Genomic DNA, 11,748 nt, shown 5'->3' with positions numbered 1-11,748 from the left:
TATATATATATATATATAATAGTATAGCTACCATAAATTCAGGCTTAAGCTAATGAATTCTCAGCAGAGATTTTTTCTCTCTTTCATCTGACATCAAGGTCAAGAAAAGCAAGTTTCTGTGCATTCATTTTTAATTTTTTTTTTTAATATTGACCACTAATTTGGAACATATGTAGCCTTTAGGTTTACAGCTTTATTTTGGTTTTCCTATTGGATCTTTCACCTTTTGTGGGTTCAGGCTTCTTCCCTTGTTTTCCACACCCTGTGCCGTTATCAGAAGTGAATCTCAAGGAAGAGGTTATGTTAAAAACCCTTAGAACAAAAACAAGCTTTTAGTGCTTGCTTGCCTCCCTGAATGACTGTTTTCATTTAATTTTTTTTTCCTCTGAGGATTCCTTACTACTGTAGCAACTCAGTAATGCATTTCAACAAACACACACACACACTCACAATTTATCAAGCATTTTAGTTGTTTTTATGATGAGGGTTGTTCCAGTCTGTAGTTTACCATACTTTTGTCAAGAAACATTTCTAAGAATCTTTAATTATGATATTAAATTCATCTTTCCTGACACATAATCATTAAATTTGTGTCTAAAGGCATCTAACATAGGTTTTATCAATGTATATTTTTTTAAAACATAAGCCAGTTAAAATAGAAAACTGGTATGTATGACAAATCAGTAAACTTGATCTCTAATGTTGCAGTCACTTTTCTTCAGGGTAAAATGCGAGAAAACCATTTTATTAGTTATTGGTTTAGTAAGTTATGATTAGATGGCTCTCTGATAAGAACTGTGTTTTCTGTCCAGTTGTGCCCGAGTGTGCCCTGTTCCATAGTCACAAACCACAGGTTTACTTTTGCATCTAAACTTCTTGTCACTATAACTTAAAAACATCTACTACTCACTGTTTAAACCAGAAGGAATTTTGGAGCTTGACTATTTGACTAACATTGTCTATGTAAATAACAGATGGTGGTTTTCATTCCATTATTTGGTAGATTAACATAAAACAAAATGATCAAACTTTCAGTGTTTCAAGGATGTAGCTTTAGAGCAGAGAGTTTAAAAGCTTTTGGATAACATAAATGTTTATCACGTTCTGCTTTGGGCATATACATATATGTGTGCACAGTTTGTAATTGACTGAAGTAACACACTTATGCTATCAAACATTGAGTATTTGAAGAATCTAAATCTCATTTTGATGTGTACTTAAAACTTGGACAAAAGCTATACAAGTCCATATATCAGAAGGAAAATATTACTACAATTTTCTTCTCAAGTTATTAAATAACTGGCATGCTAACATACAAGAATGAACAAAAAGTTGGTATTTGTGAGCCTGTTAGTCTAAAGAAAGCATGGACTTCTGCCCATATATTAGACAGAGCCCAGTAATACTTTCATCTCACTGGTGACAGTAAATCCTCGATGTCTCTGAGAAAAATATACATAGATCATCCAAGGCGAATTGTGGATCTAGTAGGTGTGCCAGCCTTGAATCATCTCACAGACTGGTTATTGTCTTTTCTATTTGCACAACTTTCACAGCATGTGCCAATTATTATGTCAAAAATAAAAACCAAACAAGGAAAGCATTAGAACTGCAGATCCATTCCAAGTGCAAAATTCCAATTATCAAAGCCTAAACACAAGCCTTTTATTAGAAAATCCACTTTGATCTGCACTGTAGTTGGCACACTTTCTACTAAGTGACACTGGCAATTTAGTGTTGTGTTTCAACTTTATTTTTCTTTACTAAGAGTAACAGAACATGGTAGCAAGCTGAATGCCCTGTTTGGTGGAGACAGAGCTCCAGATGAGAGCTTTGGGTCCACCTAGACTGGGGCTTCTCTGCTCAGCTCTTGTTCCACAAAGACTTCTTAAAAACCATATTCTTTCATTAGCAGCTCATCAGCATGCATTTTAATGATTCTTCAGCTGCCAATCCTTAAATCTACTCTAAATTTGCTAAGAGGGGTTTTGGTAACATCAGACCATGGTTTGTAAAAGTAATTTGGTTTTCTGAATTGACAACTAAATCTGATGACAATAAGTGAAAGTGAATTTATGAAGTTTTAAATTTGGCAGTATAGTGAGTTCTTCATATAGTATATAAATATTTATTTTTTCTTAATAACAGAAGCAATAAAATCCCCCCAAAACACTCAATGCCAAAGTTAGACTTATTAGAACAGGATATGATTACTATTAGCATCCAGGTGGGTACATGATAGCCTGAAGTTTCCTTGGCCTACGTTGGTTCTCTAGGGGAACTGGTTCAGATACAGCAATCAGAACTGTGGCTTCCAGGTCATATTTCCAGAAACTGTACAGGTTCTTTCACCAGAAGAGCAAATTTTAATAGTCCATAGCTATTAAATGTTCTCCTTCTACATTCAGAGCTTATACAGATATTAAATCTGTATCTGCTGATGGAGGGCGTGAGAGACACATGCACTGTGTCACTCTCCCAGCAACCCTATGGAGCCATTATTCATATCCCCGTTTTACAGAAGATGAGACTCAGCTCGACAGAAGCTGAGTCACTTACTACAGGTCACAAGCTTCATAGTGGGGGAGCTAGGTGCTTTACCTAAATGAAGCAGCCAGGGCTAGGGTTTAGGCTTGGTTTCTGGTTTCTCAAACTCCAAATCAGTACGCACTTCAGCAGACTCCACTCGATGGAATTTCTGACATTGAGAGCTAAGTAAATCATGACAGTGGAATAATAATAACAATCAATTCAGTAAGAAATTTAATTACAAAAGGGAAGAAACAAAACAGTAGAAACTAGAGAAGGGAATTCTATCAGGGGAGGAATTTTCTTAGTCTGGGGAAAAACCTGTGTAGGGCATAAACCTCAAGGCTCAGTTTCCCTCACCTGGTTCTACTTGTTACCTGGGGGTGTAACAAATATTATTGTGTGCTTCCATGTGCCAGACCCTGAGCTAGGGATTTGGGAGATGGTGATGTAAGAGATAACCATCCTCACCTTGTGAATCTTCTAAGCCAAGAGGAATAACTTGGCAGAAATAGGTGAGCAAAGGCCCTGCAGGCACTTTTGGAGAGTCTGTTGGGGGCAGACGTGGTGATGGTACAGGGCTGGGTGGTCTGGAAAGAACCCTGAGGATGTACAGAAGTGGGGACAATTCCAGGTGGATGGAAAAGCCTGCAGGACAACTCTGAAGTGAGCGTTTGAGGAACAGAACATGTATGAGTCTTACAGCCAGAGCAGACAGAGCAAAGGGGAGAAAGAGAAGAATGAGATTTCTCAGGTGGGAGAGGCTGGAGCAGGTGGTCCTGGGGAGGCTAAAAATGCTGAACTTCATCTTAATTGCTGTGGAAGCCAATCAAGGGTTTTATGCAGGACAGTCACAGTATTGGTTTTTATTATTTAATTCAGAATGGGAACTGGTTGAGTGGGGAGGCCAATTAAGTAGACTAACACAGGGGACAAGGTGGGAAATGCTGGTGGCTTGGAGGAGGGCAGCAGCAGGGAAATGGAGAGGGTGGATTCAGGAGATGTTTGAAAGGTGGACTTTGCAGACATGGGCTAAATATGGAGACGGAAAGATGACTTAAGAGAAAGCGCCCAGATTTCAGATACTCATGGCTTCTTTCCCTCCTACATGTCTGAACTGTGTAAATGTCTGCCTGTTCTCACCTTTTTTCACAACGACCCCGGGCACTAGGAAAGGGGGCCCAGCCAGTGGCAGGAGTTGAGGGACAGGTAAGTGTGTGAGCATATGTGTCAAAGGTGATTTGAGACTTTTTAAATAAAATAATTTTCTGGGCTTCCCTGGTGGCACAGTTGTTGAGAGTCTGCCTGCCGATGCAGGAGACACAGGTTCGTGCCCCAGTCCGGGAAGATCCCACATGCCGTGGAGCGGCTGGGCCTGTGAGCCATGGCCACTGAGCCTGTGCATCTGGAGCCTGTCCTCTGCAACGGGAGAGGCCACAACAGTGAGGAGACCGTGTACCGAAAAATAAAAAATAAATAAAATAATTTTCCTTTCTTTTTTTTTTTTTTTTTTTTTCTCTCTGGAAATAAAACTAGGAGAACTCACTGTGCAAGAACCCAAGTATCTGGATTTTGAAGTCAGAAATGAAGTTCAGCTCATCGTTTTAGCTGAAAGTAGGGAGCATAGAGCCTACAGCAAAGTAGCAGTCTTCATCCAAGATGTGAACGATCATCCACCATGCTTTGGGCAAAGCATTTACCAAGTATCAGTGTCTGAGGGCCAGTTCTACAATGCTCACATCATACAGGTAACAGAAATGTGTTGTGTGTGGGGGAGTGTGAATTAAATTTTAAATCTTTCCTTGGCATATACAATATTTGATGCACTGGATGGAACTTTAGGTTGAAGGAAGTCTGGAGTTTCTGAGCTCACTCTCCGTCCCCCATCCATTTCGTGCTCGGTTAGACCCACCTGCTTTCTCTAGGGCCCCCGTAGAACACTAGCAGGGAATCTAGAGGGGCACAAAAAGCAGCTCACCTTACACATGTGTACAATTCAGTGGGGAAGTCAGAAGACTAAGTATACAATTTAAATGCAAATTACTAATGTTATAATAGAAGTGTATGTTGAATGTCATGAGAGAAAAGAGGAGGCACAGCCTGTTCCTGGAGGAGAGTGTCAGTCTTCATGAAGAATGAGGTTTGCACTCAGTCTTAAAGGGTGAGCAGGCATTTGCCAGGTGGAGCTGCAGCCAGATGAGCATGGCGGCAGCACAGACACATGGAAAGGGCCCTTGGTTTGGGTTTGCAGGTGTCTCATGTGAAAGTCATAGATCTGCTGTTTCAAGTCCAGCCCTATCTTGGGACAAAGCCCCATGCTCTGAAAAAAGAGGGTCTGTTCACATGGCAGTCTTCTTGTTCAGGCTCCAAACCCACCCATCCTTGATAGACTCTACCTGCTTCGGGGACTGGTGCCCATTTTCACCTTTCCCTTCAAGGTTGAACCTATGTTTTGAATTCAAGAACCTGAACATTACAACACCTACAGGCTCTTGGGAATCTGCACAGGAAATGGGTATAAACCCCCATCCTGACAGTCAGCAACCTAGTGGGACATTCCCTTTGGCCTCTGTAACCCCACTCCCATGACCCAGCACCGCATGACTTTCTCTCTGTGGTAGATGGGGGCAGGGATTCAGGTGATCCCCTAGGTTACTGTGCAGCTACCTTCATCTGAACATATAGAGACACTTTCCTTTGATTCCTGCCCAGTTCAGATGCACACGTTCGCCTCTGACGGTGCAAACAAGACCAGTAGAGGCTCAGCTGTCTTGGAGTTTTAGCTCTGTGCTCCCCACATGGTCCAGGATTCCCGGGATTTCCTACATTATTTCTGCCCATTTATTTTGTGTGATTGGAGCCTAATTGCTCCAGGTTCCAGCCTGTTCCAGAAGTGCTGCACCTTTACTCTAGCCATGACAGAGATGCTTGAGAGGAAGGTGAGGAGGTAAAGGCGTTCTCTTGTTCAGCCCCTGCACCCCCAGTGATGCCTGTTCAGCGGGGATCATGGATGCCTCCAGCGCCACTGCGGGACCTGCTTGGTCACAGAGGACTCCTCCCTGGGGCGCTGGTGCATCACGCTTTGTCGCACCTGCTCACCTGGACAGAGGTAGACCACTCATGTGGCATATGTGAATGTGAGGGTCCCATTAAAGCCCATGTACACCCGACAGGAAGACAGCCTGACTTGCCAGTGGTTCAGGTGATAAAACCTTCGAGAAGGCCCAGTCAGAGACGGATACAAGGAACTTTGTTCTTCGTATTTTTAGATCATTTAGTTTCCAGGAAACTAGAACTGCCATTTGCCTGTATCCTGTTCAGATAGACAGGAATGTAGAAGGCTCTGGAGTTCTTGCTTTTTGCTACAACACTGCCTACGCACCCTCCTTTTGGTTGCAGCCCCACAAACTCCCTTTAGGAACTGACCCTCCTCAGCCAGATGCAGTCTTGATGGGACTGTCGGTCAAAGTGGTGACCTCCCCCCGACCCCACCCTGCCACAAGGTGCTGTCAACTGCCTCGGTCCCATAGAGACTTTCTCTCCCTGGAATTTGAATCTTGAGTGGTAGGACACCAGACAGAGACATATTAGAGCTGATTCGTCTTGATGGCAACAGCTCAAAGAAGCTGTGCCTTAGAGCTGTTCAGGTTCTTGTGCTTCACCTGGGCACTGTCTTTCTGCTATGTTTCTTTCCTGATGAAGTTGGCCATAGTGGATTTGTGTTGCTGGCATCCAAAGACCCTAACTGATACGCCTCCTGGGAGACCTACTCTCTGTAACTCATTTAAGTGTACGGCCTAGGGGGCATGATGGACTTTATTCTGCTGGTATGCAGATAAGTTTCTCTTTCTTGTGATCTTGAAGGGAACTGTCTGTTGCTGCCTTTCTGTACCAAATAGCTGGTGTGTGCCCTCCTGATGAGGTCTTGATGAGGTTCTGGATCCCCTGAGAACTCTGGCAGCAGTGTGAAGGATAGATTGAAAAGGAAGGGAGTTACAAGCAAAAACCCACCAGGATATTAGTACAGTCACCCAGGAGAGAGATGACAGGTGATGGGAGCTCAGGCCAAGGCTGAGGGGCCTAGAAGATAAAAATAAATAGAAAGAGGGACTTCCCTGGTAGTCCAGTGGCTAAGACTTCATTCTCCCAATGCAGGGGGCCTGGGTTTGACCCCTAGTCAGAGAACTAGATCCCGCATGCCACAACTAAGAGATTGCATGCCACAATTAAAGATCCCGCATGCCACAATTAAAAGATCCTGCATGCCGCAACTAAGACCCAGCACAGGCAAATACATAAATAAATAAATATTTTTAAAAATAAATAGAAAGAAATTAATCTGTCAGCTTGTTCTTAAACAAGATCTTGAATCCACTAATAGAATTAGTTTGTGATTAAAATGTAAAGCAGACTAAATAATATATCTCCATGGAGAGTGATGCAGAACTTTTGTTTTATCTTCAACGCTAGTACTTGGACAACTCATCAAATAAATCACCAGGACCTAACTTTGTTAGCACTAAATCTAGGTTTTGTTTCATTTAGCACAAAGCATGCAGTACTCCTACTGAAAATTACTTGGAAATCCTTTCAATGAATCTTCAGAATAGTCTTCTCACCCATTATCTACTTTAATATAGATGTAAGCTTCAGCCATGGCTAATATTCCTTTGGTCATTGTCTTTAAAGTGTGTTTGACCATGTGATTCTTTCATAATGTATTTCTCTGAAAAACAGGCTTAACCCATTCTGCAGATTCAATCCTTACCTAACGGAGGAGTTTCTTCCTCACAGGTTTTTGCCACAGACCAGGACAGTGGGACAAACGGCCTCATAGAGTATTCTATTCTCTCCAGCAACCAAGTACAAGCGTTCCAGATGGACAAACTGAGCGGTGTGCTAACAGCAAGTGCAGTTCTGGATTATGAGTACACCAGAGCCTACAGGTTTGTCCAAGACTCAGATCCGTTTAACCGGCTATTCTGCTTTGTTGCCCCACAGTGCTTACCCTGCAGGCCTCTTTGAGTAAAAGCACACCCATAAAGTTGGACGACTTCGGGAAGAAAACCTAAGAAACTTTGAACCTTATTTGTCTCTGGGGAAGTGGTCACTTGGGAAGCCTGGGGTCAAAGAGACGCTTGACTTCCTTATCATGCATTTCAGTCTGCCTTGTATTTGTATGTTCTTCTGAAAGACCATGCACAGACAGTGTTTCTTTTAATCCTCACGGTCACCTCCAGGGAAGTTCAGTTAGGCCTTTTCTTACTCACTAATGAGACAAGGGACATGCAGTGTCTCACTCAGGGTTACAGAACCATTTAACTGTTAATCATGGTCTCACTGCCAGGTGTTCTAATGACAAATCACACTGTTTCCGCCCTACAAGCTACAGAGCAGACCTTCTATTGAGGGAAAAAACAGGAATACAAGATACCTGAGTGTCAATATTCTCCTAGGCCAGACTACTTACATGTTATATGAAGAAAGTGCAGTGTAGTCCTGTGGTTGAGTAGCAAGAGCCAATTAAAATGGGATCTGTTGCTGGGTGGACTGGATTAATTTAACTCTGAAAAACTCCCCAACTCTAAACGTTTGATTAAGTGTTTAGTTCTTTTTGTTTAATATATTTCAAAATATTACTTCAAAGGTATTTTAAAAGTTTAGTTTAAGACCTTACCCTGTGTTAACTAGTATAATTTTTTCAGGATTATTTTAGTGTAATCAATTGTCATGATACTTACTATATAAATATATTAAAATCAATTGTATAAATATGTTATAACCTATTCCTGCTACATTGCATCTATAGTAATTTTAAGTGTAAAGCTTTATTTTTCTCTCCATAGATGACTGCAGGTAAATCTCAGCCTAGTTGCCACCTGAGTGATTACAAATTCAGAGATTCTTGAAGGTCTGCTATGTTCCAGGAACTAAGCATTTCCTGATTGCAATGACTTTCTGTTACAATGTTCTTATTCAATGGAACATAATTAACAATTAAATTTAACTCCTTTCAGCATTTTCCTATTTGAGTCACAGTTTCAACGTTCCCATTTCCAATATTTAAATTGGTCCCAATATTTAAAAGCGCCCCTCTCTAATTCCTCATGAATTTAAGCTGGGAGAAGCAGGAACTGAGAGAAGATGAAATCTGCACGCACTGCCACAGAGAGACTCAGAGGCAACCACACTCATGCTCACACACACACACACACACACACACACACACACACAGTCTCCACTGTCACCGAGGCAAGGGAACATTTTGAACCCCCTGCCTCTTCAGGTTTTCCCCCTTCCCTCCCCGCTTGTGGCTTCTCTGCCTTTTTAGTGCTTTTCCTGATATTTAAGGCAGTGAGAAAAATAGGAGGATTTTCCCCAGCCTGCTATACCTTTAGTGAATGTTTTGGAAAAGTTGTCATTTAGCATTTAACTTTTGTTTTTAACTTTTGAATTTCGCTATTTTGTCTGACACAGGAAGATATTCCCAATTCCAGCCCTCTCTTTTACAGTATAAAATAAGGGGGAGGAAGATATTGTCAGTTGTGATTCTACTCAATATAAATGCATTAAATAATTTTTAGTTCTCATATTAAGCCACATATAGGAAAACTCAGTGGACAGACGATGAAAAATTAGTTCTTTAGTTCTGTCTGACTGATATTTCTGAATTTTATAAACTATTTACCAAGCATGAGACTGGGAATATAAAGACACATGAAACAGTTCTTGTTTTCAGGGAACTCGAAAATCGAGTGCCCTGATAACCCATGGCAGGATGCATAGTAATAATCATAATGCGTGCCATTTATGGAGCACCTGTTTTACCGGTTGAATTCTCATAACAGACTTAAGATCTACAGAGTGAGGAAACTGAAATTCAGAGATGTAAAGTCTTTTGCCAGGAATAGGCAGCCAGTAAATGTAGAACTGAGATTCTTGCCTGTGTGAATGGTCATAGTAGGGCTTCTTACCGTATCATGTGAATGAATCTTTAGAGTATATATCTGTATGTTTACAAAAACAAAACAGAAAAAACACTTTAGAAACTTAAAATAGTAATATAAAATAAGTTCCAACTCACAGTTGTGAAATAACACATGTCTAGTTGTGAGCATGCAGAGGTGGGATTTGAATCACTGTTCTCCACTGCTTGAGTTATAATTGATGGGGTGAGATTTATCCCTGCTTAAGTTGGTAATCGATATTCATGTAAGTCTTATAAGACTTTAGGGCCAAGATTTAGTTAGTCTTTTCAGGGACTTTAAATAAAAATGAGAAACAAAAAAGCCCTAGGCAAATTTAAATGTTTAAAAATTCACTTTCTGTAGCATAAATATTCAAGGTCAAAGAGCAGTTATTGCCAGGAGCAATGCTAAATTCATACTCCATTGAACACTCATGACTGTGAGAGAAAAAATAAAAAGCAGTTATATATACAAGGTAGGAAATGGGCTGAAATGTTAATTGTCTTTTCCAAAATACATGACTCATAAGCAGCAGGGCTGGGATTGGAACCTCAGTCTGTTGAGTCCCCATGGAAAATGGAATAAAGGCTTTCCAGGCAAGAAGCATTAGGAAGGACATGGACACGTGAAAGTGTTTGGTATCTTTGGAAATAACAAGTGGTACAGTGCACCTGAGAAACACTTGAGTGTGGGATTATAAAAAAGAGGCTGGGGGTGTGGAGGAATAGGAGGAAGATAGTCAAAATGTACAAACTTCCAATAAGATAAGTACTGGGGATGTAATGTACAACATGATGACTATGGCTAACACTGCTGTAAGATATACAGGAAAGTTGTTAAGACAGTAGGTTCTTAGGGTTCCCATCACAAGGGGAAATGTAGTTTTCGTGGGTTTTTTTTGCATCTATGCGAAATGATGGATGTTAACTAAACTTATTGTGGTAATGATTTCACAATATATGTAAGTCAAATTATGCTGTACACCTTAAACTTATACAGTGCTATGTATCAATTATATCTGAATAAAACTGGAGGAAAGATCTCAGTCAGTGATGTGAAAAACGAAACAAAGCAACAACAAAAACAGAGTCTGGTAGGTCACAGGCACATTTTTGAGAAATTTATATGCCATATACTGGAAATTGTACTCTATTCTGTAGGCTATATAAAAGTGTAAGCAGTTGAGTGCATGCTAAGATCTTTATTTTTAAGGACATCTGGTAATGGATGTCTTGCAAGACAGAGAACCAGCATCAGACAGACCAGTTAAGCTAGACAACAGCTGACAAAGATCTATTATGTGGATGAAGCTGTGAGGATGGGAGGAGGGGACATACTTACTAGTTGACTCAGATACGGAGTCCATAGGAACATGGTGATCAGTTGAATTTATTCAACAAGGAAAGAGATAGAAAATGCTTCTGAAATTTCCACATAGGAAAGGCGGGAAGAAGAATAGATTGGGATTGGGATTTTTTTTCTGGGCATTTTGAGTTTGAAGGGCCAGTGCAAGAGCAAAAGTAAAGATACTCCTTTGGCAATTAAAAATAATGATCTGGAGCTCAGGAAAGAGATCTTCATTCAGGATTTAGACTTGGGCTTCATCCAGGGAAAATGTGTAAAATGGAATTACCTAGGACACTATGTGAAATGAGAATTTGGGGGATTATCACCACTTGGGGGCCAGACAGAGCAAAAGCAGCTACAAACATCAGAACAGAACCTGGAAAAGGGGGTTTCGTGGAAACCAAGAGGAAAGGTTGACTGCACGAAAGAATAAGCTTTCAGAATTTGTTTGGATTGGAATCTGCAAAAGTACTCCTTAATGTAAAAAGTTTGCAAGGAATATACTTCTCCCAAATTGTTTCCTAACAAGATAAAGTACACACTGTTGTATTTGCAGGTTAATTAATATAAAACAGTGAAGTTAACTTAAAACTCCAGTTAACAGATTGATTTTCTTTTTTTTTTTAAATTAGAGAAAGAGGGACATTTTATGATAAAAGAACTAATACAGGCAGTGTACAGTAGCCATAAACTTTTACATACCAATCAACAGTAGAGACAAATACATAGAACAATATCATATTTTTTTGCTTTGCTGTGATGATATTTTCTTTTTAACATCTTTATTGGAGCATAATTGCTTTACATTGTTGTGCTAGTTTCTGCTGTATAACAAAGTGAATCAGCTATACCCATACATATATCCCCATATCTACTCCCTCTTGTGTCTCCCTCCCACCCTTCC

The 11,748-nt window shown here is 40.5% G+C and overlaps 1 protein-coding gene across 2 annotated transcripts in view; it reads left to right on the top strand.

The window, feature by feature from the left end:
• DCHS2 (dachsous cadherin-related 2) overlaps positions 1–11,748 on the top strand; it is a 278,660-nt gene that overhangs the window by 245,555 nt on the left and 21,357 nt on the right. For both annotated transcript variants that reach the window (XM_024731773.1, XM_024731772.1), the window contains 2 exons: positions 4,066–4,277; positions 7,324–7,475. In XM_024731773.1, coding sequence (XP_024587541.1) covers positions 4,066–4,277; positions 7,324–7,475 — 364 coding nt within the window. The remainder of the gene's footprint in view (positions 1–4,065; positions 4,278–7,323; positions 7,476–11,748) is intronic.

Source organism: Neophocaena asiaeorientalis, unplaced genomic scaffold (assembly GCF_003031525.2).
Source record: "Neophocaena asiaeorientalis asiaeorientalis breed wild unplaced genomic scaffold, Neophocaena_asiaeorientalis_V1.1 scaffold938, whole genome shotgun sequence".
In the NCBI taxonomy this organism is placed as follows: Eukaryota; Metazoa; Chordata; class Mammalia; order Artiodactyla; family Phocoenidae; genus Neophocaena; species Neophocaena asiaeorientalis.
This window is presented reverse-complemented; position numbering and strand designations above follow the sequence as displayed.